At 45.8% G+C, this 26489-nt stretch overlaps 1 protein-coding gene across 1 annotated transcript in view; it reads right to left on the reverse strand.

The window, feature by feature from the left end:
* Positions 1–26489, reverse strand: part of CREBBP (CREB binding protein) — a 1321122-nt gene that overhangs the window by 56839 nt on the left and 1237794 nt on the right. Inside the window, exon 29 of the mRNA XM_069210450.1 lies at positions 24559–24720. Coding sequence (XP_069066551.1) covers positions 24559–24720 — 162 coding nt within the window. The remainder of the gene's footprint in view (positions 1–24558; positions 24721–26489) is intronic.

The following is a 26489-nucleotide window of genomic DNA, read 5'->3' on the forward strand; positions in this document are numbered from 1 at the left end:
GTTTGTGTTGAGTTAACAGATCTGGTCTGTTTGGTAGTTTGATATGGGGCACTACTGAGAGGTCTAGTAGTGTTGTGTACCAAGGTTGTCGTGCCCAAGTTGGTGCTATTAGTATGAGTTTGAGTTTGTTTTGACTCAATTTGTTTACTAGATATGAAAGGAGTGGGAGAGGGGGAAAAGCGTATGCAAATATCCCTGACCAACTCATCCATAACGCATTGCCCTGAGAGTGAGCCTGTGGGTACCTGGAGGCAAAGTTTTGTAATTTTGCGTTTTCTTTTGTTGCAAATAGGTCTATTTGCGGTGTTCCCCACCTTTGGAAGTAAGTCTTTAGTATTTGGGGATGAATTTCCCATTCGTGGATCTGGTGGTGATCCAGAGAGAGATTGTCTGCTAACTGGTTTTGAATTCCAGGTATGAACTGCGCTATTATGCGAATGTGGTTGTGAATCGCCCAATGTCATATTTTCTGTGCCAAGAGACACAACTGTGTCGAGTGTGTTCCTCCCTGTTTGTTCAGATAATACATTGTTGTCATGTTGTCTGTTTTGACAAGAATGTGTTTGTGGGTTATTATAGGTTGAAATGCTTTCAGCGCTAGAAATACTGCTAGTAGTTCTAAGTGATTTATGTGAAGCTGTCTTTGCTGAATGTCCCATTGTCCTTGGATGCTGTGTTGGTTGAGGTGTGCTCCCCACCCTATCATGGAGGCATCCGTTGTGATTACGTATTGAGGCACTGGGTCTTGAAAAGGCCGCCCTCTGTTTAAATTTATAGTGTTCCGCCATTGAAGCGAGGTGTATGTTTGGCGGTCTATCAACACTAGATCTTGAAGTTGATCCTGTGCTTGTGACCATTGTGATGCTAGGCACTGTTGTAAGGGCTGCATGTGCAATCTTGCGTTTGGGACAATGGCTATGCATGAGGACATCATGCCTAGTAGTTTCATCACTAATTTTACCTTTAACTTTTGTTTTGGGTGCATGGCTTGTATTACGTTTTGAAATGCCTGTACCCTTTGTGGACTTGGAGTGGCAATCCCTTTTGTTGTGTTGATTGTTGCTCCTAAGTATTGTTGTATATGACACGGCTGTAGGTGTGATTTGTTGTAGTTGAGTGAGAAACCTAGCTTGTGATGGGTTTCTATGACATACTTTGTGTGTTGTGAACACCGTTCTTGCGTATTGGTTTTGATTAACCAATCGTCTAGGTACGGGAACACATGTATTTGCTTCCTTCTGATATGAGCTGCCACTACTGCCAGGCATTTTGTAAAAACTCTTGGCGTTGTTGTTATCCCGAATGGCAACACTTTGAACTGGTAATGTACTCCTTGGATTACAAACCTTAAGTACTTTCTGTGGGAAGGATGTATAGGTATATGGAAATACGCATCCTTGAGGTCTAGTGTTGTCATGTTGTCTTGTTGTTTGAGCAATGGGATCACGTCTTGCAGTGTCACCATGTGAAAGTGATCTGATTTGATGTATATGTTTAATGTTCTGAGATTAGTATAGGTCTTAGAGTTTTGTCTTTTTTGGGTATGAGAAAGTACAGGGAGTAAACTCCTGTTCCTTTCTGATGAATTGCTACTAGCTCTATTGCATCTTTTTGCAACAACGCTTGGACCTCCAGTTGTAAGAGATCCATGTGTTGTTTGGACATGTGTGTTTTCGGCGGGACATTTGGAGGGAATTGTAGAAATTCTATGCAATAACCATGCTTGATAATGGCAAGGACCCACGTGTCTGTTGTTATTTCTTCCCAGTTGTTGTAGAAATTGGTTAGTCTCCCCCCCCACTGCTGTTATGTGTTGGGGATTTGTGACATTGAAGTCACTGTTTATTTTGTGGAGTTTTGGGACTCTGGAACTTCCCTCTACTCTTTGGGAACTGTCCTCCTCTGTATTGTCCCCGAAAACGTCCCCACTGATATTAACTTTGATAAGTGGGTCTTGTTTGTGAGGGTTCTGTGCTCTGTCCCCGAAACCCCCCTCGAAAATGTGATTTCCGAAATGTGCCTCTGCTCTGTGGAGAGTAGAGTGCGCCCATGGCTTTGGCCGTATCTGTGTCCTTTTTAAGTTTTTCAATAGCAGTGTCCACCTCCGGCCCAAACAACTGCTGTCCATTAAAGGGCATATTCAGGACCGCTTGTATTTCCGGCTTGAATCCTGAGGTTCGTAGCCATGCATGCCTCCGTGTGGTCACTGCTGTATTTACAGTCCTAGCAGCTGTGTCGGCTGCATCCATTGCTGAACGTATCTGATTGTTCGAGATACTCTGGCCTTCCTCCACCACTTGTTGTGCTCTTTTTTGTAACTCTTTAGGCAGGTGTTCTATGAAATGTTGCATTTCGTCCCAATGAGCCCTATCATATCTCGCCAGCAATGCCTGTGAGTTGGCAATGCGCCATTGGTTGGCTGCCTGTGCCGCAGCCCTTTTCCCTGCTGCGTCGAACTTGCGACTTTCTTTGTCTGGAGGTGGGGCATCTCCTGAGGTGTGTGAGTTCGCCCTTTTGCGAGCTGCCCCTACTACCACTGAGTCTGGTGTTAATTGCTGCGTGATGTACACAGGGTCTGTTGGTGGCGGTTTGTACTTTTTCACCACCCTTGGAGTAATGGCCCTGCCCTTCACAGGCTCCTGAAACACTTGTTTGGTGTGTTTGAGCATTCCTGGTAACATAGGGAGACTCTGGTACTGGCTATGTGTGGACGACAGTGTATTAAAGAGAAAGTCATCCTCTATAGGTTCTGCGTGCAGGGTGACATTATGAAACGCAGCTGCTCTTGACACCACCTGTGTGTAGGCAGTGCTGTCCTCAGGTGGTGACGGTCTCGCTGGATAACAGTCGGGACTGTTATCTGATACAGGCGCATCATAAAGATCCCATGCGTCGGGATCATCCTGACTCATCCCTGTATGAGTTGGGGACTGCATCATTGGTGGAGTGGCTACCGGTGATGGTTGTGGTGAGCGTTGTGGAGATGGTGGCGGAGTCACTTGTCTTGCCACCTTTGCCTGTGGCTGCTTGTCTTTCTCTTGGAAGGCAAGTTTTCTTTTCATTCGGATTGGAGGGAGAGTACTGATCTTCCCTGTGTCTTTTTGAATGTGGAGCCTTCTTTGAGTGTAATCTGGCTCCCCTGCCTCTAGTTCCTGTCCGAATCTGTGTCCTTGCATCTGTGAGGACAGGCCCTGTTCCTCAGTGTAGGAACTCGATTTCGGTTCTGAAGCCGGATGTTTCGGTATGGAAACTTTTTCGGCAGTCTTTTTCGGCTCCGAAGACACTTTTTTGATTTTCGGCGTATTGATCTCTCGATGCCGACTCATTTCGGTGCCGTCTTCTTGGTGTTGAGATTGCTCTGACCTGGTGTCGAGTCGGCTCTGTGCCGGTATCTCGACCGGAGTCGGATGACTTTGACACCAGCATGCCCTTTTTTCGGTGCCGATGGTCGGTCACCTATTTTTCGGGTTAAGCCATGGCCTGCTGGCGGTGGCGTCCCCTGGGCTTTAGCGGTTTTGCCGTGAGTTTTGTGTTGTGACGTCTTACTCACGGTTTTCGGCATCTGTTCGGGATCGACCTCGTCCGAGTCCGAATCCGTGATGGAGAAGGATTCTTCCTCTTCCTCCAAGTGTTGTTGTCCTGTCGGCGCCGACGCCATTTGTAGTCTTCTTGCTCTTCGGTCTCTTAACGTCTTCCTCGACCGAAACGCTCGACAGGCCACACAGGTATCCTCTTTGTGTTCTGGAGACAAACACAAATTACAGACCAGATGCTGATCTGTATATGGATACTTGTGACATTCGGGGCAGAAGCGGAATGGGGTCCGTTCCATTAGCCTTGAAGACGCATGTGCACTGTTCCTGCCATCTAGTGTTGGGCTCGGAGTGTTACAAGTTGTTTTTCTTCAAAGAAGTCTTTTCGAGTCACGGGACCGAATAACTCCTCCCTTTCGGCTCCATTGCGTATGGGCATCGACTCCATCTTAGATTGTTTTCCCCACATAGGGTGAGGTAGGAGTGATAGAATGAGGATACTAACGATGTCCATGCAATAAAATAGATATGTATGTACATAGTTTGTGTTAAAGGAATGTTTATTTACATATATATACAATTTTAATGAAAATTAAATGGCTACAGGCTCCCGGGGAGGTGGGAGGGCACATGTGAATCTGCAGCACAACATGCCACGAACAGATGTATACTGGGTAAGTGACATTTTCAGTTCGATGGCATGTGTAGCTGCAGATGCACATGCTGTGCATAGACTACAAAGCAGTAATCCTCCCCAAAGCGGAGGTCAGCCTGTAGGAGTTGAAGTCGTTTGAAATAATGTTCTTAGTACAGCCTGTCCTGCTGTGGCTTGTTGTGTTGCTAACACATCTACACAGTAATGTTTGGTAAACGTATCAGGTGTAGACCAAGCAGCTGCCTTACAAATCTGTCATAGGTATGCTACCTAGAAAGGCCATTGTTGCTCCTTTTTAGTGGAGTGTGCCTTTGGTGTAACGGGTAATTCTCTTTTAGATTTAAGTTAACAGGTTTGTATGCATTTGACTATCCATCTGGCAATGCCCTGTTTGGATATGGGGTTACCAGCATGGGGCTTCTGGAAAGCAACAAACAATTGTTTAGTTTTCCGAAAAGATTTTGTCCTGTCTATGTAATAGATTAGTGCTCTCTTTATGTCTAATGTATGCAGTGCTCTTTCTGCTACCCAGTCTGGTTGTGGAAAGGAGACTGGGAGTTCCACAGTTTGGTTTAGATAACATGGTGAAATTACTTTTCGTAGAAATTTTGGATTTGTGCGTAGAACCACTTTATGTTTGTGTACCTGTATAAATGGTTCTTCGATAGTGAACGCCTGTATTTCGCTAACTCTTCGTAGTGAAGTGATGGTTATTAGAAATGCTACCTTTCAAGTCAAGAATTGGATTTGGCAAGAATGCATAGGTTCAAAAGGTGGGCCCATGAGTCATGTAAGAACAATATTAAGATTCCACGAGGGTACTGGTGGGGTTCTCGGAGGTATAATCCTTTTTAGTCCGTCCATAAAGGCTTTAATAACTGGGATTCTAAAAAGTGACTTTGTATGTTTAATCTGCAGGTAAGCAGAGATTGCAGTGAGATGAATTTTAATACAAGAAAAAGCTAGATTTTCTTTTTGTAGGTGTAGTAAGTAACTTACAATGTTTTGTATGGAGGCATCTAACGGTGTGATTTGGTTTGCTTGGCAGTAGAAAACAAACCTTTTCCATTTATTAGCATAACAATGCCTTTTTGTCTGTTTTCTTGCCTGTTTAATGACTTCAATACACTCATTTGAAAGGTTTAGGTAGCCAAATTCTAAGACCTCAGGAGCCAGATTGCTAGGTTGAGCGATGCTGGATTGGGGTGTCTGATCTGTTGTATGTGTTGTGTTAACAGGTCTGGTCTGTTTGGTAGTTTGATGTGGGGTACTACTGAAGTCCAACAGTGTGGTGTACCACGGTTGGCGATCCCACGTTGGTGCTATGAGTATTAGTTTGAGTTTGTTTTGACTCAGTTTGTTGACTAGGAAAGGGATGAGTGGGAGAGGGGGAAAAGCGTAAGCAAATATTCCTGACCAAATGATGCATAGAGCATTGCCCTTGGACTGAGGGTGTGGGTACCTGGATGTGAAGTTTTGGCATCTTGCGTTTTGTTTTGTTGCAAACAGATCTATGTCTGGTGTCCCCCAGCGGTCGAAGTAATTTTGTAGAATCTGGGGATGTATTTCCCACTCGTGAGTTTGCTGGTGATCGCGACTGAGATTGTCGGCTAACTGATTGTGAATGCCTGGTATATACTGCGCTATCAGACGAATGTTGTTGTGAATTGCCCAATGCCAAATCTTTTGTGCTAGGAGGCATAGTTGTGACAAGTGTGCCCCCCCGTTTGTTTAGATAGTACATTGTTGTCATATTGTCTGTTTTGACAAGGATGTGTTTGTGGACTAAAAGGGGTTGAAAAGCCTTTAGTGTTAGGGAGACCACTAGTAGTTCTAAGTGATTTATGCGTAGTTGTTTTTGTTGATTGTCCCATTGACCTTGTATATTGTGATTGTTGAGGTGTGCTCCCCACCTAATCATGGAAGCGTCTGTTGTAATAATGGCGTGAGGCACTAGGTCTTGAAATGGCCGCCCTTTGTTTAAATTTACAGGGTTCCACCATTGAGGCGAAGAGTGTGTTTGGTGGTCTACCAACACTAGATCCTGAAGCTGACCCTGTGCCTGCGTCCATTGTTTTGCTAGGCACTGTTGTAAGGGCTGCATGTGTAGCCGTGCGTCTGGGACAATAGCGATGCATGAGGACATCATGCCTAGTAGTTTCATCACAAACCTGACTGTGTACTGTTGGTTTGGTTGTATGCTTGACACTGTAGTTTGAAACGATTGAACTCTTTCTGGGCTTGGAGTGGCAATTGCTCTTTGCGTGTTGAGTGTGGCTCCCAAGTATTGTTGTATTTGGGATGGTTGCAGTTGAGATTTTTGGTAATTTATAGAAAACCCTAGTTTGTGTAGAGTATCTATTACATATTGCGTGTGACTTTGGCACCGGTGTTGAGTGTTGGCTTTTATTAGCCAATTGTCGAGATATGGGAATACGTGCATGTGATGTCTCCTTATAGGAGCTGCTACTACAGCGAGGCATTTTGTAAATACTTTGGGCGCTGTTGTTATCCTGAAAGGCAATACTTTAAATTAGTAGTGTTTGCCCTGTATGACAAATCTGAGGTATTTCCTATGAGATGGATGGATGGGTATGTGGAAATACGCATCCTTTAAATACAGTGTTGCCATGTATTCTCCCTGTTTTAGCAAGGGAACTACGTCTTGTAGTGTGACCATGTGGAAATGATCTGATTTTATGAAGAGGTTTAATGTCCTGAGATCTAAAATTGGTCTTAGTTTTTTGTCTTTTTTGGGAATAAGGAAATATAGGGAGTAAATCCCTGTTCCTTTTTAATGGTGAGGTACTAGTTCTATGGCTTGTTTTATTAATAGTGCTTGCACCTCTATTTGTAGCAGGTCTAGATGTTGTGCCGACAGTTTGCGCGTTCTTGGGGGAACATCTGGAGGGAAATGTGTGAACTCTATGCAGTAACCATGTTGGATAATTGATAGAACCCATGTGTCCGTGGTTACGTCTGACCAATGTTTGAGGTATTTTGTTAATCTTCCCCCTACCGGTGATGTGTGTTGGGGAAGTGTGATATTGAAGTCACTGTTACCGGGGGTCTGCTTGGCAGGCTGAAATTTTCCCCTTGCTCTTGGGAATTGTCCCGTGAATGAACCACGAAACCCCCCTCTCTGGTATTGTGATTGGTAGGTGGGTTTTGTTTGGGAGGTGGATGGCTCTGAGGGTTGCTGTCTAAACCCTCCCATAAATTGTGGCTTCCTAAATGTCCCCCTATACTGTGAAGAGAAGGGCCCGCGCCCATGGCTTTGGCCGTGTCTGTGTCCTTTTTCATTTTTTCAATGGCGGTGTCCACTCTGTCCCAAATAGTTGCTGCTAGTTGAACGGCATGTTTAACACTGCTAGCTGTATTTCAGGTTTGAAACCTGAACTTCATAGCCATGCATGCCTCCTGATGGTAACTGCTGTGTTTACAGTTCTTGCTGCTGTATCGGCAGAGTCCAGTGCGGAACGGATCTGGTTGTTGGAGATGGCCTGTCCTTTCTCAACCACCTGTTGAGCCCGTTTTTGGTATTCTTTTGGTAAATGCTGAATGATATCATGCATTTCGTCCCAATGGGCTCGGTCGTAACAGGCGAGGAGGGCCTGTGAGTTGGCGATACGCCATTGGTTGGCAGCTTGCGACGCCACTCTTTTCCCTGCTGCGTCGAATTTGCGGCTTTCTTTATCAGGAGGTGGTGCATCTCCTGATGATTGTGAATTTGCCCGCTTTCTTGCGGCTCCCACTACTACAGAGTCCGGAGGGAGCGGATGTGTAATGAACACAAGGTCCGATGGGAGTGGTTTATTATTTTTTTCCACTTGCGTTGTGATGGCCCTTCCCTTGACTGGCTCTTGAAAGACTTGTTGTGCATGCTTAAGCATGCCTGGTAGCATAGGCAGGCTTTGATATGACGCATGCGTGGACGCCAAGGTATTGAAAAGAAAATCATCCTCCAATGGTTCAGAGTGCATAGTGACATTATGGAATGTTGCAGCCCTGGCTAGTACTTGTGTATAGGAGGTGCTATCCTCTGGAGGAGATGGCTTTGAGGGATAGCACGCAGGAATGTTGTCTGAAACCGGTGGGTCGTATAGGTCCCAGGGATCTGCATCGTCCTGTGTTTGCACAGTATGTGTGGGTGACTGTGCAGTTGGGGTGCCAAATGGTGACCTTGTCCTTTGTGGTGAATGCAGTGGCGATATTTCTGGTGAGAAATGTGGACTTGGTGACGCCTCTCTAGTTACCTTTGCCCTTGGCTGATCAGTTTCAGTCTCTGTGTGAAAAGCCAATTTCCTTTTAAATTTGAGAGGAGGGATAGTTTGAATTTTTCCAGTATCCTTCTGGATCTGTAATCTTGATTGACTTTGATTCCTCCACATCCAGCTCCTGCTCAAACCTGTGCCTCTCTAAGTTGTTTGGAGATCCCATGCTCTTCTGTGTAAGAAGTCTTTATCGGCTCCGAAGCCGGCTTTTTCGGCACCGAAATACCCATGGTCATGGTTGGTCTCAGCTCCGAAAGGCTCTTTCGAGGCTTACTGGTTTCGACCAGTCGATGTAGACTTTTTTCGATGCCGGTTTCTCGACTCGAGTCGGAAGACTTCGGCACGATCTTGGCCTTTTTCGGTGCCGAAGATGTTACTTGGTCACCGCTTTTCTTGTGGGTCGAGCCATGGCCTTCAGGCAGTGGCGTTCCCGAGGCCTTCTGTTTTTTGACTGAGTTTGGGGTTGGGTCGGGGCAGGCGTACTCACTTTTTGGCCCGCTGTCGGCAGTCGGTCTCCGTCGGAGTCGTCCAATTCTGATCCCTGGATAGAGATAGCCATTTCTTCCTCTTCGACGTCGAGGTGTTGTGTCAATTTCGATGCCATCTGTAAGCGCCTCGCCCGCCGATCTCTCAAGGTCTTCTTCGACCGAAAAGCCTTGCAGGCCTCACAGGTATCCTCTCTGTGCTCCGGTGACAAACACAGATTACAGACCTGATGCTGGTCTGTATAAGGATACTTGGCGTGGCACGTCAGACAGAAACGGAAGGGAGTCCGGTCCATGAGGCTTTGACGACCGATGCGGTCAGGCCGACCAGGCCTCGGCTGAGTGTGGAAGCCCCGAAGCGGTTGTCTCGTCGGTGCCGATGTATCTTATAGGAAACCGGTCCCGAACGCAACAATACCAATGGATTTTCGATGTTTTTTTTAACTTTCCCGATTCGAATCACAGAGCGAAGAGGAACACGTCTGAACCCGATGGCAGAAAGAAAACAATCTAAAATGGAGTATGTGCCCATGCGCAATGGAGCCGAAAGGGAGGAGTCACTCGGTCCTGTGACTCGAAAAGACTTCTTCGAAGAAAAAGAACTTGTTACACTCCGACCCCAACACTAGATGGCAGGAACAGTGTATATATATATATATATATGGAAAATGTCACTTACCCAGTGTACATCTGTTCGTGGCATGAGACGCTGCAGATTCACATGCTGTGCATTATCCTGCCATCTAGTGTTGGGCTCGGAGTGTTACAAGTTGTTTTTCTTCGAAGAAGTCTTTTCGAGTCACGAGACCGAGGGACTCCTCCCTTTCGGCTCCATTACGCATGGGCGTCGACTCCATCTTAGATTGTTTTCCCGCAGAGGGTGAGGTAGGAGTTGTGTATATAGTAAAGGTGCCCATGCAATGGAGTAAGCATGTAAGTACATAATGTGATTAAAAGTGATATATATTTACAAGTTTCATCGACATATAATATACAGTTTTCATCAACTTAAACGGCTACAGGCTCCCGGGGAGGTGGGAGGGCGCATGTGAATCTGCAGCGTCTTATGCCACGAACAGATGTACACTGGGTAAGGGACATTTTCCGTTCGATGGCATGTGTAGCTGCAGATACACATGCTGTTCATAGACTAGTAAGCAGTTACTCCCCAAAAGCGGTGGCTTAGCCTGTAGGAGTGGAAGTTGTTTGAAATAATGTTTGTAATACTGCCTGTCCTACTGTGGCTTGTTGTGTTGTTAACACATCTACACAGTAGTGTTTTGTGAATGTATGAGGCGTAGACCATGTGGCTGCCTTACAGATTTCTGTCATAGGTATATTTCCTAGAAAGGCCATTGTGGCGCCTTTCTTTCTAGTGGAGTGTGCCTTTGGGGTAATAGGCAGGTCTCTCTTTGCTTTCACATAGCAGGTTTGAATACATTTCACTATCCATCTGGCAATGCCTTGTTTGGATATTGAATTCCCTGCATGAGGTTTTTGGAAGGCTACAAACAATTGTTTTGTCTTGCGAAATTGTTTTGCTCTATCAATGTAATACATTTGTGCTCTTTTGATGTCTAATATATGTAAGGCTCTTTCGGCTACTGAGTCTGGTTGTGGAAAAAAGACTGGGAGTTCCACTGTTTGGTTTAGGTGGAACGGTGATATAACTTTTGGTAAAAATGTGGGATTTGTGCATAGAACCACTTTATGTTTGTGTATTTGTATAAAGGGTTCTTGTATAGTAAATGCTTGTATTTTACTTAGTCTTCTAAGAGATGTGATAGCTATTAGGAAGGCTACTTTCCAGGTTAAGTATTGCATTTCACAAGAGTGCATGGGTTCAAATGGTGGACCCATGAGTCGTGTTAATACAATATTGAGGTTCCATGAGGGAACTGATGGTGTTCTTGGGGGTATGATTCTCTTTAGACCCTCCATAAATGCTTTGATGACTGGGATTCTAAAGAGTGATTTTGAATGTGTAATCTGCAGATAGGCAGATACTGCTGTGAGATGTATTTTAATTGATGAAAAAGCTAGATTTGATTTTTGTAAGTGTAATAAGTAGCTTACAATGTTTTTTGCGGACGCATGTAGTGGTTGAGTTTGATTATTATGGCAGTAAACAACACATCTTTTCCATTTATTTGCATAACAATGTCTTGTAATAGGTTTTCTTGCTTGTTTAATGACCTCCATACATTCTTGTGTAAGGTCTAAATGTCCAAATTCTAAGATTTCAGGAGCCAGATTGCTAGATTGTGCAATGCTGGATTCGGGTGTCTGATCTGTTGTTTGTGTTGAGTTAACAGATCTGGTCTGTTTGGTAGTTTGATATAGGGTACCACTGACAGATCTAGTAGTGTTGTGTACCATGGCTGGCGAGCCCAAGTTGGTGCTATTAGTATTAGTTTGAGTTTGTTTTGGCTCAATTTGTTTACTAGATACGGAAGGAGTGGGAGAGGGGGAAAAGCGTAAGCAAATATCCCTGACCCACTCATCCATAACGCATTGCCCTTGGAGTGAGGGTGTGGATACCTGGACGCGAAGTTTTTGCATTTTGCATTTTCTTTTGTTGTGAATAGGTCTATTTGTGGTGTTCCCCAGCTTTGAAAGTAATTCTGTAGTATCTGGGGATGAATTTCCCATTCGTGGGTTTGTTGGTGATCTCGACTGAGATTGTCGGCTAACTAGTTTTGAATTCCTGGGATGTACTATGCTATTAGGCGAATGTGATTGTGAATCGCCCAATGGCAAATCCTTTGTGCTAAGTGACAAAGCTGGGATGAGTGTGTCCCTCCCTGTTTGTTTAGGTAATACATTGTTCTCATGTGGTCTGTTTTGACAAGAATGTGTTTGTGGGCTATTAACGGTTGAAATGCTTTCAATGCTAGAAATACTGCAAGTAGTTCCAGATGATTTATATGAAGTTGGCTTTGTTGAGCGTCCCATTGTCCCTGTATGCTGTGCTGGTTGAGGTGTGCTCCCCACCCTACCATGGAAGCATCTGTTGTGATCACGTTTTGAGGTACAGGGTCTTGGAATGGCCACCCTTGGTTTAAATTTATAGGATTCCACCATTGAAGCGAGGAGTGTGTTTGGCGGTCTATCAACACTAGATCTTGAAGTTGACCCTGTGCTTGTGTCCATTGTGTTGCTAGGCACTGTTGTAAGGGCCGCATGTGTAGTCTTGCGTTTGGGACAATGGCTATGCATGAAGACATCATGCCTACAAGTTTCATCACAAACCTCACTTGATAGTGTTGGTGTGGGTGCATGTTTAGTATTACATTTTGGAATGCTTGTACCCTTTGTGGACTTGGAATGGCAATCCCTTTTTGTGTGTTGATTGTTGTATTTGACACGGTTGTAGATGTGATTTTTGGTAGTTTATAGAGAACCCTAGCTTGTGAAGGCTTTCTATGACGTATTTTGTGTGTTGAAGACACTGTTGCTGAGTGTTGGTTTTTATTAACCAATCGTCAAGGTAAGGGAATACGTGCATGTGCTGCCTCCTGATATGAGCAGCTACTACCGCAAGGCATTTTGTGAATACTCTTGGTGCTGTTGTTATCCCGAACGGTAACACTTTGAATTGGTAATGCACGCCTTGGATTACAAACCTTAAGTATTTCCTGTGGGAAGGATGTATGGGTATGTGGAAGTAAGCATCCGTGAGATCTAATGTTGACATGTAGTCCTGTTGTTTGAGCAAGGGAATCACGTCTTGAAGTGTCACCATGTGAAAGTGATCTGATTTGATGTAAAGATTTAGTGTTCTGAGGTCTAATATGGGTCTCAGTGTTTTGTCCTTTTTGGAATTAGGAAATACAGGGAGTAAACACCTGTTCCTTTTTGATGGTTGCATACTAGTTCTATTGCTTCTTTTTGTAACATCGCTTGGACTTCTAGTTGTAACAGATCTAAGTGCTGTTTGGACATGTTGTGTGCTCTTGGAGGCACATTTGGTGGTATTTGTAGGAATTCTATGCAATAACCATGTTGGATAATGGCTAGGACCCACGAGTCCATAGTTATGTGTTTCCAATTCTGGTAATAATGTGTGAGTCTCCCCCCCACTGGTGTTGTGGGTTTGTGACGTTGGAGACACTGTTTAGTTTATGGGGTTTTTGGGGTTTGGATTTTCCCTCTTGTTTTAGGGAACTGTTCACCCCTATATTGTCCCCGAAAGCCTCCTCTTTGGTATTGGCCCTGGTATGTGGGTCTGGCCTGTGAGGTCGAAGGCTCTGTGCTTTGGGCCTGAAACACCCCTCTAAAGTGTGGCTTCCTAAAAGTGCCTCTGCTCTGTGGGGAGTAGAGCGCGCCCATGGCTTTGGCCGTGTCAGTGTCTTTCTTTAGTTTGTCTATTGCTGTATCCACCTCCGGCCCAAACAATTGTTGTCTGTTCAAAGGCATATTCAGCACAGCCTGCTGGATCTCTGGCTTAAATCCCGAGGTACGTAGCCACGCGTGTCTCCGAATGGTGACCACCGGGTTTACTGTTCTGGCCGCTGTGTCTGCTGAGTCCATAGCCGACCTTATTTGATTGTTGGAGATGGTTTGGCCCTCCTCTACAATCTGTTGGGCACGCTTTTGGAACTCTTTTGGAAGGTGTTCAATGAAATGTTGCATTTCGGCCCAATGTGCCCTGTCGTATCTTGCCAATAGAGCCTGCAAATTGGCAATTCGCCATTGATTGGCTGCCTGTGCTGCCACCCTTTTGCCTGCAGCATCGAATTTCTGACTTTCTTTGTCGGGTGGTGGTGCATCCCCAGAAGTTTGTGAGTTCGCACTTTTCCGGGCTGCTCCCACCACCATTGAATCAGGAGTCAGTTGTTGCGTAATGTACACAGGGTCCGTAGGGGGGGGGTTTATATTTCTTTTCCACGCTAGGTGTGATGGCTCTGCTCTTGAATGGGTCTTGAAACACCTTTTTGGCGTGTTTTAACATGCCTGGTAACATTGGCAAACTGATATTGGTTGTGTGTTGATGACAGGGTATTGAATAAGAAGTCATCCTCTATAGGTTCTGAATGCAATGCTACGTTATGAAAAGTAGCTGCCCTGGAAACCACCTGCATGTAAGCAGTACTGTCTTCTGGTGGTGATGGCTTTGCCGGGTAGCAATCCGGACTATTATCAGAGACTGGTGCATCGTACAGATCCCATGCATCTGGGTCATCTTGGCTCATCCCTGTGTGCGTTGGTGACTGTACCATTGGGGGTGTTGCTATTGGGGACAGATGTGGTGAGGGCGGAGGTGATGGCTGTGGAGAAAACTGCGGTGGGGTTTTTTCTTTAGTCACTTTTGCTTTTGGCTGCATTTCCGCCTCATGGAATGCGAGCTTCCGCTTCATCTTAATTAGGGGAAGTGTACTTATTTTCCCTGTGTCTTTCTGTATATGGAGCCTCCTCTGGGTATGGTCTGACTCCCATCCCCAGTTCTTGTTCAAACCTGAGGCCTTGTAATTGTGAGGAAAGGTCCTGTTCTTCCGTATAGGAGCTTTGTTTCGGCTCCGAGGCTGGGTGTTTCGGCACCGAAACCTTTTCAGCAGTCTTTCTCGCCTCCGAAGAAACCTTCTTGGATTTCGGGGTGCCGATTTCTCTGTGCCGGATCTGGTCGGAGCCAGTATCTCGGTGCCGAGTATATTCAGTACCGGTATCTCGACCGGAGTCGGATGTCTTCGGCTGCTGTGAGGCCTTTTTCGGTGCCGATGCTTGGTCAACGTGCTTTCGGGTAAAGCCATGGCCTGTCGGCGGTGGCGTCCCCTGGGCCTTAATGATTTTCGAGTGAGTTTTTGCTGGGGCAGGTTTACTCACGGTTTGTTGCCTCGTTGGCTGCTCACTCTCGGGCTCGTCCGAGTCCGAATCTGGAATGGAGAATGTCTCCTCTTCTTCGACATCGGTGTGCCTGGCCGGTGTCGACGTCATTTGGAGTCTTCGAGCTCTCCGGTCCCGCAGCGTCTTCTTCGACCGAAATGCCCGACAGGCCTCGCACGTATCCTCTTTGTGTTCGGGGGAAAAACACAAATTACAGACCGAATGTTGGTCTGTATAAGGATACTTAGCGTGGCATTTGGGGCAGAAGCGGAATGGGGTCCGTTGCATGAGCCTTGAAGATACATGCGGTCGGGCCGACCAGGCCCCGCCGAGGAGTGGAAGACCCAAAGGGCTGCCGGAGCTCTTCTTTTCTTCGGTGTCGATTTGCTATCACTAACCCGATACCGAGCGCAAACAATACCGTCGAATTTTTCGATTGTTAACTAACTTTTCCGAACCGAAACACGGAGGGAAGAGGAACACGTCCGAACCCGATGGCGGAAAAAAACAATCTAAGATGGAGTCAACGCCCATGCGCAATGGAGCCGAAAGGGAGGAGTCCCTCGGTCTTGTGACTCGAAAAGACTTCTTCGAAGAAAAAACAACTTGTAACACTCCGAGCCCAACACTAGATGGCAGGATAATGATAATGCACAGCATGTGTATCTGCAGCTACACATGCCATCGAATATATATATATATATATATATATATATATATATATATATATATATATATGGAAAATGTCACTTACCCAGTGTACATCTGTTCGTGGCATTAGTCGCTGCAGATTCACATGCTGTGCACATCCCGCCATCTGGTGTTGGGCTCGGAGTGTTACAAGTTGTTTTTCTTCGAAGAAGTCTTTTCGAGTCACAAGACCGAGGGACTCCTCCCATTTCGACTCCATTCCGCATGGGCGTCGACTCCATCTTAGATTGTTTTCCCCGCAGAGGGTGAGGTAGGAGTTGTGTATGCTAGTAATAGTGCCCATGCAATGGAGTGAATGCGTATGTACAAAATGAAGGTTAAAGTAATATATTTACAAATGTACAAATGTTTAAGATCTACTTCTAAACGGCTACAGGCTCCCGGGGAGGCGGGTGGGCGCATGTGAATCTGCAGCGACTAATGCCACGAACAGATGTACACTGGGTAAGTGACATTTTCCGTTCGGTGGCATGTGTAGCTGCAGATACACATGCTGTGCATAGACTAGTAAGCAGTTATCTCCCCAAAAGCGGTGGTTCAGCCTGTAGGAGTGGAAGTAGTTTGAAATAAAGTTCTTAGTACGGCTTGACCTACTGTGGCTTGTTGTGCAGATAACACATCTACACAGTAGTGTTTAGTAAATGTATGAGGCGTAGACCATGTTGCTGCCTTACATATTTCGTTCATTGGAATATTTCCTAGAAAGGCCATAGTAGCACCTTTCTTTCTGGTTGAGTGTGCCCTTGGTGTAATAGGCAGTTCTCTTTTTGCTTTAAGATAGAAGGTTTGGATGCACCGTACTATCCATCTGGCAATACCTTGTTTTGATATTGGATTTCCTGTATGAGGTTTTTGGAATGCAATGAATAGTTGTTTTGTGTTCCTAATTTCTTTTGTCCTATCAATGTAGTACATTAGTGCTCTCTTGATGTCTAATGTATGTAGTGCTCTTTCAGCTATTGAATCTGGCTGTGGGAAGAACACTGGTAATTCCACTGTTTGATTTAAGTGGAACGGTGAGATAACCTTTGGTAAGAATTTTGGATTTGTTCTTAGAACGACCTTATTCTTGTGTATTTGAATAAATGGTTCTTGTATGGTAAACGCCTGTATTTCACTTACTCTTCTTAGAGATGTGATGGCAATGAGAAATGCAACTTTCCACGTTAAGTATTGCATTTCACATGAATGCATGGGTTCAAAAGGTGGACCCATGAGCCTTGTTAAGACAATGTTGAGGTTCCATGAAGGAACAGGTGGTGTTCTTGGTGGTATAATTCTCTTTAGGCCTTTCATAAACGCTTTAATGACAGGTATTCTAAACAGGGAAATTGAATGAGTAATCTGCAGGTAAGCAGATATTGCGGTGAGATGTATCTTTATGGAAGAGAAAGCTAGATTAGATTTTTGCAAAAGTAGTAAATATCCTACTACATCTTTTGGAGATGCATGCAATGGTTGCATTTGATTATTATGGCAGTAATAAACAAATCTTTTCCATTTACTTACATAGCAGTGTCTAGTGGAAGGTTTTCTAGCCTGTTTTATGACCTCCATACATTCTTGTGTGAGGTCTAAGTGTCCAAATTCTAGGATTTCAGGAGCCAAATTGCTAGATTCAGCGATGTTGGGTTTGGATGCCTGATCTGTTGTTTGTTTTGCGTTAGCAGATCTGGTCTGTTGGGTAGTTTGACATGAGGTACTACTGAAAGGTCTAGTAGCGTTGTATACCAAGGTTGTCTTGCCCATGTTGGAGCTATTAGTATGAGTTTGAGTTTGTTTTGACTCAATCTGTTTACTAGATATGGAAGGAGAGGGAGAGGGGGAAAAGCGTACGCAAATATCCCTGACCAATTCATCCATAGAGCATTGCCTTGGGAGTGCCGGTGTGGGTACCTGGATGCGAAGCTTTGGCATTTTGCGTTTTCTTTTGTTGCAAATAGATCTATTTGAGGTGTTCCCCAAATTTGAAAGTAATTGTTTAGTATTTGGGGGTGAATTTCCCATTCGTGGACTTGTTGGTGATCCCGAGAGAGATTGTCTGCTAGCTGGTTCTGGATCCCTGGAATAAATTGTGCTATTAGGCGAATGTGGTTGCGAATTGCCCAATGCCATATTTTTTGTGTTAGGAGACACAACTGTGTCGAGTGTGTCCCCCCCTGTTTGTTTAAATAATACATTGTCGTCATGTTGTCTGTTTTGACAAGAATGTATTTGTGGGTTATCATGGGTTGGAATGCTTTCAACGCTAGAAATACTGCTAACAGTTCTAAGTGATTTATGTGGTACTTTCTTTGATGAACGTCCCATTGTCCTTGGATGCTGTGTTGATTGAGGTGTGCTCCCCACCCTGTCATGGAAGCATCTGTTGTTATAACGTATGTTTGCAGTGGGTCTTGGAAAGGCCGCCCTTTGTTTAAATTTGTACTGTTCCACCATAGAAGCGAGATGTATGTTTGGCGGTCTATCAACACCAGATCTAGAAGTTGACCCTGTGCCTGTGACCATTGTGATGCTAGGCACTGTTGTAAGGGCCGCATGTACAACCTTGCGTATGGGACAATGGCTATGCATGAAGACATCATGCCTAGTAGTTTTAATACTATTTTTGCTTGTATCTTTTGTGTTGGATACACGGCTTGTATGACCTTGAGAATTGTTTGAACCCTTTGTGGACTTGGAGTGGCTATCCCTTTTATTGTGTTGATTGTCGCTCCTAAGTATTGTTGTGTTTGACACGGCAAAAGTTTTGACTTTGCATAGTTGATGGAGAAACCCAGCCTGTGAAGTGTCTGTATGACATACTTTGTGTGATGTGAACACTTTGTTAGCGTGTTGGTTTTGATTAACCAGTCGTCTAAGTAGGGGAACACGTGTATTTGCTGCCTTCTGATATGTGCAGCTATTACTGCTAGGCATTTTGTAAAGACTCTTGGCGCAGTTGTTATTCCGAATGGCAACACTTTGAATTGGTAAGGTATTCCCATGAATACGAACCTCAGGTATTTCCTGTGCGAAGGATGGATCGGTATATGGAAATACGCATCTTTTAGATCTAATGTTGTCATGTAGTCTTGCTGTTTGAGCAGTGGGATTACGTTTTGTAATCTGACCATGTGAAAATGGTCTGATTTGATGTAGGTGTTTAGTGTTCTGAGATCTAGAATTGGTCTTAGTGTTTTGTCCTTTTTCGGTATTAGGAAGTACAGTGAGTAAACTCCTGTGTTCTTTTGTGGACCTGGTACTAATTCTATTGCGTCCTTTTGCAGTCATGCTTGAACTTCTAGTCCTATAAGATCCACATGCTGTTTTGACATATTGTGTGTTTTCGGTGGGACGTTTGGAGGGAATTTGAGAAATTCTATGCAATAACCATGTTGGATAATTGCTAAGACCCAAGTGTCTGTTGTTATTTCCTCCCAAGATTTGTAGAACTGGCTTAGTCTTCCCCCCACTGGTGTTGTGTGAAGGGGTTGTGTGACCTGTGAGTCACTGTTTATTTTGAGGGGTTTTGGGACCTTGAAATTTTCCTCGGTTTCTTGGGAATTGTCCCCTTCTGTATTGTCCCCGAAAACCTCCCCTTTGATATTATCCCTGGTAGGTAGGTGGTCTTGTTAGTGAGGTTCTGGTTTCTGTGGGTTGACCTTGAAACCCTCCCCTAAAAGTAGTTTTACGAAATGTGCCAAATGTGCCTCTGCCCTGCGGGGAGTAGAGTGCGCCCATGGCTTTGGCTGTGTCGGTGTCCTTTTTTAATTTTTCAATTGCTGTGTCCACTTCCGGCCCAAACAATTGTTGTTCATTAAACAGCATGTTAAGCACAGCCTGTTGAATCTCGGGTTTGAACCCAGAGGTGCGCAGCCATGCGTGTCTCCTTATGGTGACTGCAGTATTTATTGTTCTTGCAGCTGTATCCGCTGCATCCATAGAAGAACGTATTTGGTTGTTGGAGGTATTTTGTCCCTCTTCAACCACTTGTTGCGCTCCTTTTTGGAACTCTTTGGGGAGGTGTTCGATGAAATGCTGCATCTCGTCCCAATGAGCCCTGTCGTATCGCGCTAGGAGTGCTTGGGAGTTGGCGATGCGCCACTGATTTGCAGCTTGTGCTGCAACCCTTTTCCCAGCTGCATCGAACTTGCGGCTCTCCTTGTCCGGAGGTGGTGCGTCGCCTGATGTATGCGAGTTGGCTCTTTTACGAGCTGCTCCTACGACTACTGAATCTGGCGCCAGTTGTGATGTAATAAAAGCAGGGTCTGTAGGTGGTGCTTTGTATTTTTTCTCCACCCTTGGAGTTATTGCTCTGCTTTTAACTGGCTCTTGAAAAATCTGTTTAGCGTGCCTTAGCATTCCCGGGAGCATGGGAAGGCTTTGTTAATGGCTATGGGTGGAGGACAGGGTGTTAAAGAGGAAGTCATCCTCAATAGGCTCCGAATGTAGCGATACATTATGAAATTCGGCTGCCCTGGCTACCACCTGTGCATATGCTGTACTGACCTCAGGTGGTGAGGGGTTAGTTGGGTACGATTCAGGGCTATTGTCCGATACTGGAGTGTCATAGAGGTCCCATGCATCTGGATCATCTTGGCTCATGGTGGTATGAGCTGGTGAATGTGGTGGAGTTTGTGCCGGTGATGCATGGGTTGACGGTGGTGAAGAGGGTGGTGGAGTTACTTTCTTTACCACCTTTGCTTGTGGCTGCTTGTCTTCTTGTTGGAAGTCAAGTTGTCTTTTTCTCCTGATTGGGGGAAGAGTGCTGATCTTCCCTGTATCCTTTTGGATAAAGATCCGCTTTTGCGTGTGATCTGGTTCTATTGTTTGTAATTCCTCCTCAAATCTGTGTTTTTTTTAGTTGGGAGGACAGTCCTTGTTCCTCTGAGTAGGAACTGGTTTTCGGTTCGGTTGCCGGGTGTTTTGGCACCGAAACCGTGACTTTTGATTTTTTCGGCTCAGACAAGATCTTTCTTCTTTTCGGTGTCGTGCCTTCTCGGTGCCGAACATCTTCGGTGCCGTTGTCTCTGTGCCGAGGAACTTCGGTGCCGCTATCTCGGTGTCGACCCTTTTCTGCACCACTCTCTCGGTCCCGAGATTGCTGCGTGCCTGTGTCTCGACCTGAGTCGGACGACTTCGGCACCAGCTCGCCCTTTTTCAGTGCCGATGGACGGTCACCTACTTTATGGGTTAAGCCATGGCCTGTTGGCGGTGGCGTCCCCTGGGCTTTCTCTGTTTTTTCGTGTGATCTTTGTTTCGACGTCTTACTCACGGTTGGTTGCTCTTCGACGCCGAATTCTTCGGAGTCTGAATCGGGGATGGAGAATGTTTCTTCTTCCTCCTCGAACCGTTGTTGTCCTGTTGGCGTGGACGCCATCTGCAACCTCCTGGCTCTTCGGTCTCTGAGCGTTTTTCTCGACCGAAACGCGCGACAGGCCTCGCACGTATCCTCCTTGTGCTCGGGGGACAGGCACAAGTTACAGACCAAATGTTGGTCCGTGTAAGGATATTTATTGTGGCATTTAGGACAGAATCGAAACGGGGTCCGTTCCATCAGTCTCGATGTTGCACGCGGTCGGGCCGACCAGGCCCCGACGGGTGATCGAAATTACCCCGAAGGGCTACCGGAGCTTCTTCAAGATTCGGTGTCGATCTGTCTAATCTAACCCGATACCGAACGAAACAATACCGACGGATTTTTCAGAGATTCTGACTAACTTTCCGACCCGAAACACGGAGCGAAAAGGAACACGTCCGAACCCGATGGCGGAAAAAAAACAATCTAAGATGGAGTCGACGCCCATGCGCAATGGAACCAAAGTAGGAGGAGTCTCTCGGTCTCGTGACTCAAAAAGACTTCTTCGAAGAAAAACAACTTGTAACACTCCGAGCCCAACACCAGACGGCGGACTATGCACAGCATGTGTATCTGCAGCTGCACATGCCACCGAACACACACTGCACCCGCAGCCCCAAGGACCTGAAGGATCCGACCTCCAGTGCAGAAGCGACCCCCAGGTGGCCCTCTCCCTTGCCCAGGTGATGGCTACCCAGAGGAGCCCCCCCTTGCCTGCCTGCTACGCTGAAGAGACCCCTGGGTCTCCCATTGAAACCAATTGCAAACCTGACGCCTGCTTGCACTCTGCACCCGGCCTCCCCTGTGCCGCTGAGGGTGTACTTTCTGTGCTGACTTGTGTCCCCCCCCCGGTGCCCTACAAAACCCCCCTGGGCTGCCCTCCGAAATCGCGGGTACTTACCTGCTGGCAGACTGGAACCGGGGAACCCCCTTCTCCATTGAAGACTATGCGTTTTCGGCACCACTTTGACCTCTGCACCTGACCGGCCCTGAGTTGCTAGTGTGGTAACTTTGGGGTTGCCCTGAACCCCCCAACGGTGGGCTAACTTGGACCCAACTTTGAACCCTGTAGGTGCTTTACTTACCTGCAAAACTAACCAATACTTACTTCCCCCAGGAACTGATTTTTGCAGTGTCCAATTTTAAAATAGCTTATTGCCATTTTTGCCAATACTGTACATGCTATTGTGATGATTCAAAGTTCCTAAGATACCTGAGTGGAATACCTTTCATTTAAAGTATTGTTTGTAAATCTTGAACCTGTGGTTCTTAAAATAAACTAAGAAAATATATTTTTCTATATAAAAACCTATTGGCCTCGAATTGTCTGAGTGTGTGTTCCTCATTTATTGCCTGTGTGTGTACAACAAATGCTTAACACTACCCTCTGATAAGCCTACTGCTCGACCACACTACCACAAAATAGAGCATTAGAATTATCTCTTTTTGCCACTATCTTACCTCTAAGGGGAACCCTTGGACTCTGTGCATGCTATTTCTTACTTTGAAATAGTACATACAAAGCCAACTTCCTACACCTCTGCAATACCAATTGGGGATCCACTGGACACTCTGCACACTGTACTTCATTTTAGTGCACTATATAGAGAGACAGCTATCTACATCTAGTGACTACCTGTTGGTAAGAGGTAGTGTCTTCTGGTGGGGAGGGGTGTGTGGAGTAGAGGTCAGGGACCTTGGAAGGAATGGGATCAGGGTCACAGGCATACCAAGGGTCATTATCATCCTGATGACCCTCCTAAACCCCCCAGTGTATGATTGTGGGGAACCCTGAAGAGGGTTTTCTCCCTGAATGGGTGACAGGGGGATTCTGGAGGGGAGGTGGGTGGAAGCAGGGGGGATAAGGCCTGCATGGAGGGCTGGTCGCATTGTCTTTGGTTCTTTTCTTAGAAGGGAAAGGATTGTCCAAAGCCTCTTGAAAAGAAAGTTTGCTTTTAGGTAGCAGAGGAGAGGAAGGAGTGGCGATGATCCGACCTGTGCCCTCTTGGATCTGGAGCCTGTGCTGCCAAGAGTCCATTTTCTCCAGTATGGGCTTGGAGATGGGCTGATGGAAAAATGGCCGGGTATCTGGCTTCCGACGTTTTCGGCTCCTAGGCGGTCACACTGAATCCTTCAGCTTTGAAAGCTTGGTCAGCACTGAAGTGGAGGCTGTCAGCTCAGTCCCCAGGTCTGGATCGCTGGTGAAACAATCTTTTGGTCCAAAGCTGTGGAGGTCGAAGCTGACGACGTCGCTTCGATCTTGGCGACCATCTTTGGAGATGAGCCGGAAGGCGAGGTGGCCGAAGCAGATCTACAGTGCTGACCAAGGCTGGATGGCAGTGGTGGACTGGGGACTTCAAGGATGGGCTGAAAAGTCTTTTGGAGGATTTATGCGGGACAGCAGAGGTCATAGTACTCGCACGACGGACAGAGGTTACCTCGTGGCTTTCAATGTCTAATTCAAAATCTGTCTCTGAGATGTCTTGTATGGAAAGGGCTTCCTCATGGGTATGTTCCTCTCCAAAGATGTCCGGGGTGTCATCTGCCGTCTTCGGGGCGATTTCCAGCCAACTTGCTCACCAATCCCAAAGGGTCTTCTAGGAGCAGGAAGACCTCCAGGCATCGCAGATGGCCTCACAATGGTCATGAGAGAGACAGAGGTTGCACACGAGGTGTTGGTCAGTGTGCAAGAACTTGGTATGACACTGAGGACAGAATCAAAATGGAGTGTGTTCCATCAGTGAACTATTCCTGTTGGTGCCGGAGCCACCTGAAAGTTAGGCCTAAAGTGGGTGCTGGAACCCCAATGGGGGGGGGTTGGTCAGTCGGAGCCCAAACCATCAAAGGCGGGGGTGATACGATGGAAGAAGCACAAAAGATAACAATCCAGACAGAATGAAAGAGAAAAGATCAGAAATAAACTGAACTGAAGAGTAAAAAGACTGAGGGGCACACGTCCGAATACAATGATGGAGAGAAAACAATCTAACAAAGGAGTTGATGCCCATGCACAATACCACCAAGAGGAGGAGTCACCACTCCTCTTGGTGGCTCTGTGACTCTGAACACTTGTGACTTGATCTTGTGACTCTGAACATTTTTTTGAAGAAAAACTACTTGCACCACTTCAGTCCCAATACTAGATGACAGGAGTATGCAGAGCATGTGTATCTACAGCCACACATGCCATCAAATATATATATCTATATATTTAATTTAAAATTCAGGTCGCTTCACCTAAATTACGTCTGAAGGTAGTCTAAACACAAGACTCTAATCAATGTGATATTTTAAATTACCCGCAGCTTCAACTTGTACAGAACCCAATCAAATGGGCAAACAATGAAAATGTTAACTACAGATACCTTAAAAGGAAGCATGCAGTACGTTCATCCTATCAATTAAATAGGTTGTGTTCTTAATGGTCATAATGTCTCTAATTTGGACCAATTAATTATATATCTGGAGCAAATTCACCTAACAAGTTACTCTGAACTCCAATAATTTCTGAACTATTCCCCATAAACCTTGGCATATTCCTGCTGCACATCCAGAGGTTCATGTTCAAAATATTACCCTTCTATACTTCTCCATAAAGTCATACCCTTTTGATTGACAAACCTAAAACTTTGGACTTGCTTAACTGATGCATTTTCAAACATATTTTCAGTCCCTATTAAAAGAACATATCTCGACCAGTATCACAATTGTGCCACATGGAACAGAATGATTGTACCTCTTTGTGCTTCTCCATGGTGGCATAGAGTTTTTGAGAGAGGTCATTTGAGACATTGGGCATACTGGGTTTCTTCTTATTGGCTCGGCTTATGCTGCTCTTGTTTTTGTTGGTTTTTTTGTTATTCTTCTTCTTGGCGTTTTTGCTGTCACCCTGGCAGCCCTGATCGGAAGACAGAAAATGAATCAAACAGCAATTGTTACATTATATCCAAAATCAATATCTATATTGAAGTCTTTAAGTTATGGTCACTTAAAACAACTGATGCTAAAGCCACTTATATATAACAAAATAATGGCACTATCTAATTTAAGCAAAAGACTTGATTTTAGGCCTCATTCCAAAATACTATGCAAAAAGCTTAGAATGCAAAAATGTTATAATAAACAAACCAGTTATGGGCAGCAACATGAAAGCCTATAGCTACTTGTATCAATTGTTTCATATAATTTATATGCTTACACAATCTGTTATTTGCATCAGTCCGTGTTAAATGACAAGCCCACTTGATTAGATCGAAAGCACTACACTATCTGTATCAGGTTTTCCTCAGTGCAATCAGATGGGGTATGGTAGACCATAAGGAGAAGTTCCTTACACTCGGGTATAGGAAAGTACCCTCTTTCTGGCATGGTTACCCCCAATTATTGCCTATTGTCAGTATGTTTTGACTGTGTTCACTGGGGTCCTGCTAACCAGGACCCCAGTGACTGTGCTCTCTCCCTTTAAATTTGGTTGTTTGGACCACAAATACCCCACATTTGGCATACTGGTGCCCCCATATAAGTCCCTAGTATATTGTACCCAAGTATGCAGGGCACTAGGGTACCAGGGGTCCCCCATGGGATGCAGCATATATTATGCCACCCATGGGGAGCCCAAGCAAAGTATATCTGCAGGCCTGCAGTTGCAGCTGCAAGAAGGGATGCATGCACCCTTTTCACTACAGGCCACTGCACCAGTCACCCCTATGGTAGGCCCTCCTAGCCCAGAGGGCATGGTGCAGGTACCAGTGTGTGAAGGCGCCCCTTCATGAGCAGAGGTGCTACCACGAACTTCAGCTCCATTTTCATGGACTTCATGAGTGCGGGGATGCCATTTTACACGTGTACTGGACGTAGGTCACTACCTATGTCCAGCTACATAATGGTAGCTCCGAACCTAGGCGTGTTTGGTATCAAACATGTCGGAATCATACCCCAATACTGTTGCCAGTATTGGAAGTATGATTCAATGCACTCTGGGGGATCCATAGAGGACCCCCCAGCACTGCTCTGACCAGCATTCTGGGGTTTTCTGGGCAGTCCAAGGTGCTGCCACCCCTCAGACATGTTTCCGCCCTCCTGCTGCTTGAACAGCTCAAGCCCAGGAAGGCAGAACAAAGCATTTCCTTTGGGAGAGGAAGGTAACCCCCTGTCCCTTTGGAAATAGGTGTTACATGGCTTGGGAGGGGGTAGCCTCCCCAAGCCACTGGTATGCTTTGAAGGGCACATTTGGTGCCCTCCTTGCATAAACCAGTCTGCACCGGTTCAGGAACCTCCAAGTCCCCGCTCTGGCGCAAAACTGGACAATGGAAAGGGAAGTGACCACTCCCCTGTCCATTACCACCCCAGGCGTGGTGCCCAGAGTGCCTCCAGAGGGTCCCTGGACTCTGCTATCTTGAACCCAAGGTGGGCAGAGTCCTCAGGGAGCATCTGAGTGGCCAGGTCAGGGAGGTGACGTCAGAGCCCCCTCCTGATAGGTGGTCATCTGACTAGATGACCAGTCCTCCTTCCTGGACTATTCAGGGTCTCTCTCTCGGGTGGGTCCACATAATGAATGGGCAAGACTCCAGCAGGACGACTCTGCCCCGTTTACTTTGACTTCTGGACACTGAAATCGCAACTGGACTCCACAGGAACCTACAAACTGCAGCAACACCGACGACTTTG

This window comes from Pleurodeles waltl, chromosome 10 (assembly GCF_031143425.1).
Source record: "Pleurodeles waltl isolate 20211129_DDA chromosome 10, aPleWal1.hap1.20221129, whole genome shotgun sequence".
In the NCBI taxonomy this organism is placed as follows: domain Eukaryota; kingdom Metazoa; phylum Chordata; class Amphibia; order Caudata; family Salamandridae; genus Pleurodeles; species Pleurodeles waltl.